The sequence below is a fragment of the Abramis brama genome, assembly GCF_963993115.1.
Source record: "Abramis brama genome assembly, chromosome: 20".
Taxonomy (NCBI): domain Eukaryota; kingdom Metazoa; phylum Chordata; class Actinopteri; order Cypriniformes; family Leuciscidae; genus Abramis; species Abramis brama.
Window position 1 is genome coordinate 33,388,533 of NC_139982.1, and position 6,510 is coordinate 33,395,042.

At 45.0% G+C, this 6,510-nt stretch overlaps 1 protein-coding gene across 2 annotated transcripts in view; it reads left to right on the forward strand.

Annotated features, from left to right (window-relative positions):
- gxylt1a (glucoside xylosyltransferase 1a) overlaps nucleotides 1-6,296 on the forward strand; it is a 21,166-nt gene extending 14,870 nt beyond the window's left edge. For both annotated transcript variants that reach the window (XM_084095636.1, XM_084095637.1), the window contains one exon: nucleotides 5,069-6,296. In XM_084095636.1, coding sequence (XP_083951762.1) covers nucleotides 5,069-5,215 — 147 coding nt within the window. In that variant the 3' untranslated portion in view covers nucleotides 5,216-6,296. The remainder of the gene's footprint in view (nucleotides 1-5,068) is intronic.
- The last annotated feature ends 214 nt before the right edge of the window (nucleotides 6,297-6,510 follow it).

Sequence of the window (6,510 nt, forward strand, 5' to 3'; positions counted from 1 at the left end):
AGCGCGGTCTGATGAGTGTGTGTGTGTGTGTGTGTGTGTGTGTGTAACACATGTAACTGTGTTGTGTTTATCCTCAGTTTGTGTTTGATGAAGACCCGGAGCGCGGTCTGATGAGTGTGTGTGAGTGTGTGTGTGTGTGTGTGTGTGTGTGTTTGTAACACGTGTAACTGTGTTGTGTTTATCCTCAGTTTGTGTTTGATGAAGACCCGGAGCGCGGTCTGATGAGTGTGTGTGAGTGTGTGTGTGTGTGTGTGTGTAACACATGTAACTGTGTTGTGTTTATCCTCAGTTTGTGTTTGATGAAGACCCGGAGCGCGGTCTGATGAGTGTGTGTGTGTGTGTGTGTGTGTGTGTGTGTAACACATGTAACTGTGTTGTGTTTATCCTCAGTTTGTGTTTGATGAAGACCCGGAGCGCGGTCTGATGAGTGTGTGTGAGTGTGTGTGTGTGTGTGTGTGTGTGTGTTTGTAACACGTGTAACTGTGTTGTGTTTATCCTCAGTTTGTGTTTGATGAAGACCCGGAGCGCGGTCTGATGAGTGTGTGTGTGTGTGTGTGTGTGTGTGTGTGTGTGTGTGTAACACGTGTAACTGTGTTGTGTTTATCCTCAGTTTGTGTTTGATGAAGACCCGGAGCGCGGTCTGATGAGTGTGTGTGAGTGTGTGTGTGTGTGTGTGTGTAACACATGTAACTGTGTTGTGTTTATCCTCAGTTTGTGTTTGATGAAGACCCGGAGCGCGGTCTGATGAGTGTGTGTGAGTGTGTGTGTGTAACACATGTAACTGTGTTGTGTTTATCCTCAGTTTGTGTTTGATGAAGACCCGGAGCGCGGTCTGATGAGTGTGTGTGAGTGTGTGTGTGTGTGTGTGTTTGTAACACGTGTAACTGTGTTGTGTTTATCCTCAGTTTGTGTTTGATGAAGACCCGGAGCGCGGTCTGATGAGTGTGTGTGAGTGTGTGTGTGTGTGTGTGTGTGTGTGTGTAACACATGTAACTGTGTTGTGTTTATCCTCAGTTTGTGTTTGATGAAGACCCGGAGCGCGGTCTGATGAGTGTGTGTGTGTGTGTGTGTGTGTGTGTGTGTAACACATGTAACTGTGTTGTGTTTATCCTCAGTTTGTGTTTGATGAAGACCCGGAGCGCGGTCTGATGAGTGTGTGTGAGTGTGTGTGTGTGTGTGTGTGTAACACATGTAACTGTGTTGTGTTTATCCTCAGTTTGTGTTTGATGAAGACCCGGAGCGCGGTCTGATGAGTGTGTGTGAGTGTGTGTGTGTGTGTGTGTGTGTGTGTGTGTGTAACACATGTAACTGTGTTGTGTTTATCCTCAGTTTGTGTTTGATGAAGACCCGGAGCGCGGTCTGATGAGTGTGTGTGTGTGTGTGTGTGTGTGTGTAACACATGTAACTGTGTTGTGTTTATCCTCAGTTTGTGTTTGATGAAGACCCGGAGCGCGGTCTGATGAGTGTGTGTGAGTGTGTGTGTGTGTGTGTGTGTGTGTGTGTAACACATGTAACTGTGTTGTGTTTATCCTCAGTTTGTGTTTGATGAAGACCCGGAGCGCGGTCTGATGAGTGTGTGTGTGTGTGTGTGTGTGTGTGTGTGTGTAACACATGTAACTGTGTTGTGTTTATCCTCAGTTTGTGTTTGATGAAGACCCGGAGCGCGGTCTGATGAGTGTGTGTGTGTGTGTGTGTGTGTGTGTGTGTGTGTGTGTGTGTGTGTGTGTGTGTAACACATGTAACTGTGTTGTGTTTATCCTCAAATTGTGTTTGATGAAGACCCGGAGCGCGGTCTGATGAGTGTGTGTGAGTGTGTGTGTGTGTGTGTGTGTAACACATGTAACTGTGTTGTGTTTATCCTCAGTTTGTGTTTGATGAAGACCCGGAGCGCGGTCTGATGAGTGTGTGTGAGTGTGTGTGTGTGTGTGTGTGTGTGTGTGTTTGTAACACGTGTAACTGTGTTGTGTTTATCCTCAAATTGTGTTTGATGAAGACCCGGAGCGCGGTCTGATGAGTGTGTGTGAGTGTGTGTGTGTGTGTGTGTGTAACACATGTAACTGTGTTGTGTTTATCCTCAGTTTGTGTTTGATGAAGACCCGGAGCGCGGTCTGATGAGTGTGTGTGTGTGTGTGTGTGTGTGTGTGTGTGTGTGTAACACATGTAACTGTGTTGTGTTTATCCTCAAATTGTGTTTGATGAAGACCCGGAGCGCGGTCTGATGAGTGTGTGTGAGTGTGTGTGTGTGTGTGTGTGTAACACATGTAACTGTGTTGTGTTTATCCTCAGTTTGTGTTTGATGAAGACCCGGAGCGCGGTCTGATGAGTGTGTGTGTGTGTGTGTGTGTGTGTGTGTGTAACACATGTAACTGTGTTGTGTTTATCCTCAAATTGTGTTTGATGAAGACCCGGAGCGCGGTCTGATGAGTGTGTGTGAGTGTGTGTGTGTGTGTGTGTGTGTGTAACACATGTAACTGTGTTGTGTTTATCCTCAGTTTGTGTTTGATGAAGACCCGGAGCGCGGTCTGATGAGTGTGTGTGAGTGTGTGTGTGTGTGTGTAACACATGTAACTGTGTTGTGTTTATCCTCAAATTGTGTTTGATGAAGACCCGGAGCGCGGTCTGATGAGTGTGTGTGAGTGTGTGTGTGTGTGTGTGTGTGTGTAACACATGTAACTGTGTTGTGTTTATCCTCAGTTTGTGTTTGATGAAGACCCGGAGCGCGGTCTGATGAGTGTGTGTGAGTGTGTGTGTGTGTGTGTGTGTGTGTGTAACACATGTAACTGTGTTGTGTTTATCCTCAGTTTGTGTTTGATGAAGACCCGGAGCGCGGTCTGATGAGTGTGTGTGTGTGTGTGTGTAACACATGTAACTGTGTTGTGTTTATCCTCAGTTTGTGTTTGATGAAGACCCGGAGCGCGGTCTGATGAGTGTGTGTGTGTGTGTGTGTGTGTGTGTGTGTGTGTGTGTGTGTGTGTAACACGTGTAACTGTGTTGTGTTTATCCTCAGTTTGTGTTTGATGAAGACCCGGAGCACGGTCTGATGAGTGTGTGTGAGTGTGTGTGTGTGTGTGTGTGTGTGTGTGTGTAACACGTGTAACTGTGTTGTGTTTATCCTCAGTTTGTGTTTGATGAAGACCCGGAGCACGGTCTGATGAGTGTGTGTGAGTGTGTGTGTGTGTGTGTGTGTGTGTGTGTGTAACACGTGTAACTGTGTTGTGTTTATCCTCAGTTTGTGTTTGATGAAGACCCGGAGCACGGTCTGATGAGTGTGTGTGAGTGTGTGTGTGTGTGTGTGTGTGTGTGTGTGTAACACGTGTAACTGTGTTGTGTTTATCCTCAGTTTGTGTTTGATGAAGACCCGGAGCACGGTCTGATGAGTGTGTGTGAGTGTGTGTGTGTGTGTGTGTGTGTGTGTGTGTAACACGTGTAACTGTGTTGTGTTTATCCTCAGTTTGTGTTTGATGAAGACCCGGAGCGCGGTCTGATGAGTGTGTGTGAGTGTGTGTGTGTGTGTGTGTGTAACACATGTAACTGTGTTGTGTTTATCCTCAGTTTGTGTTTGATGAAGACCCGGAGCGCGGTCTGATGAGTGTGTGTGAGTGTGTGTGTGTGTGTGTGTGTAACACATGTAACTGTGTTGTGTTTATCCTCAGTTTGTGTTTGATGAAGACCCGGAGCGCGGTCTGATGAGTGTGTGTGTGTGTGTGTGTGTGTGTGTGTGTGTGTGTGTGTGTGTAACACATGTAACTGTGTTGTGTTTATCCTCAGTTTGTGTTTGATGAAGACCCGGAGCGCGGTCTGATGAGTGTGTGTGAGTGTGTGTGTGTGTGTGTGTGTGTAACACATGTAACTGTGTTGTGTTTATCCTCAGTTTGTGTTTGATGAAGACCCGGAGCGCGGTCTGATGAGTGTGTGTGAGTGTGTGTGTGTGTGTGTGTGTAACACATGTAACTGTGTTGTGTTTATCCTCAAATTGTGTTTGATGAAGACCCGGAGCGCGGTCTGATGAGTGTGTGTGAGTGTGTGTGTGTGTGTGTGTGTAACACATGTAACTGTGTTGTGTTTATCCTCAGTTTGTGTTTGATGAAGACCCGGAGCGCGGTCTGATGAGTGTGTGTGAGTGTGTGTGTGTGTGTGTGTGTGTGTAACACATGTAACTGTGTTGTGTTTATCCTCAGTTTGTGTTTGATGAAGACCCGGAGCGCGGTCTGATGAGTGTGTGTGTGTGTGTGTGTGTGTGTGTGTGTGTAACACATGTAACTGTGTTGTGTTTATCCTCAGTTTGTGTTTGATGAAGACCCGGAGCGCGGTCTGATGAGTGTGTGTGTGTGTGTGTGTGTGTGTGTGTGAGTGTGTGTGTGTGTGTGTGTGTGTAACACATGTAACTGTGTTGTGTTTATCCTCAGTTTGTGTTTGATGAAGACCCGGAGCGCGGTCTGATGAGTGTTTGTGAGTGTGTGTGTGTGTGTGTGTGTGTAACACATGTAACTGTGTTGTGTTTATCCTCAGTTTGTGTTTGATGAAGACCCGGAGCGCGGTCTGATGAGTGTGTGTGAGTGTGTGTGTGTGTGTGTGTGTGTAACACATGTAACTGTGTTGTGTTTATCCTCAGTTTGTGTTTGATGAAGACCCGGAGCGCGGTCTGATGAGTGTGTGTGTGTGTGTGTGTGTGTGTGTGTGAGTGTGTGTGTGTGTGTGTGTGTGTAACACATGTAACTGTGTTGTGTTTATCCTCAGTTTGTGTTTGATGAAGACCCGGAGCGCGGTCTGATGAGTGTTTGTGAGTGTGTGTGTGTGTGTGTGTGTGTAACACATGTAACTGTGTTGTGTTTATCCTCAGTTTGTGTTTGATGAAGACCCGGAGCGCGGTCTGATGAGTGTGTGTGTGTGTGTGTGTGTGTGTGTGTGAGTGTGTGTGTGTGTGTGTGTGTGTAACACATGTAACTGTGTTGTGTTTATCCTCAGTTTGTGTTTGATGAAGACCCGGAGCGCGGTCTGATGAGTGTGTGTGAGTGTGTGTGTGTGTGTGTGTGTGTAACACATGTAACTGTGTTGTGTTTATCCTCAGTTTGTGTTTGATGAAGACCCGGAGCGCGGTCTCCTCGTCCCGCTGGAGGAGAAGCTGAGGAGCGCTGAACACACGTACTGTGGCAGAGTCCCTCACGTCTTCACCAAACGCCTGCGCCAGAGCATCCGAGAGCTGCACACACACTGAACACACACTGAACACACACACACACACACACTCCAGGCTTTAACACACACACTCTCCAGGCTTGAGCTTCATTATCACTGTAGATCAGAGCGATCAGACTCACATCTCTCTGATGAATCACAGATATTATCCAGACCATCAGCTGCTGACAATCTCACACACACACACACACACACTCACACACTCACACACACACTCACACACACACACTCACTCTCACTCACACACTCACACACACTCTCACACACACACTCACACACACACACACACTTCTTGATCTGAGAGTCTTTGTGCTGGACAACAGGACAGAAGAGCGTGACGGAGCTCATATTAGTGTTGGTGCATCAGCTCTTCTCGAGTCTCACGGGAGATGAACTGATCCCAGACCAGCTCTCAGTTATAAGTTATTATTATTATTATTATTTGACTTCTTCATAACCTTCACACACAACACGCCCTCGCTCATCTGTGTGTGCAGTTCTCCGGGATACTGAGGGTTTCTGAATACTGAAGCTATTATGAATGTGAAAATCAATTCAAAAATCAAAGGTTGGTACATGTGTATTATAATTGTTGTTTATGACGCATGTCTGAAATCATAAATGGGGGATTTTATATTACATTTGAAAATGATTTTATATTTTATATTATTATTTCAGGTTATTTTTTGACAACTTTGTCAGTTTAGTGTGTTTGAGCAGCATCTGCTACGGTACGAGTGTAACCCTGAAACTGTGTCACATTTCACCCACAAAATAAATACATTAATAAATTAAAATCAAACACTACGTTTTTTCATCTCCTACCCTTTAATATTACAGTAAGAATACTGCTATCTATCTATATATATATATATCAGTATTTTTGAATCAGTATAAATGAAATTATTTTAATCAGTAGAAATGAAAGGTTTAGTTTGATGTGTGTGTTTCAGGTCGTGTGTGATATGAATGTGCTCTGGTGTGTTAATGAGAATTTACTGATTAATTTAAATGTAGAAGTTTGTAAGAACTATATTGAAGTTGAAGATATATTTGTAATGAAACACTATATTTTTGTAATAAAAGTGATTTCTCTGTGAGTTGTGTTGAAGTGTGTGTTCATCAGTGGAGCAGACGTAGATTAGCAGAAGAGGTCAGGGGTCATGATGATGTGAAGCTGGAGGTCAGGTGACACAGGGACCAGAACTGAGGAATTCAGCTTCATTCAGGAGAAACTGCACTCTTCTTTATGACTGTGTTCGACACGATTGCTGGTGTTTATTAAAATACCACAAACATATTCAAAAGTTGATC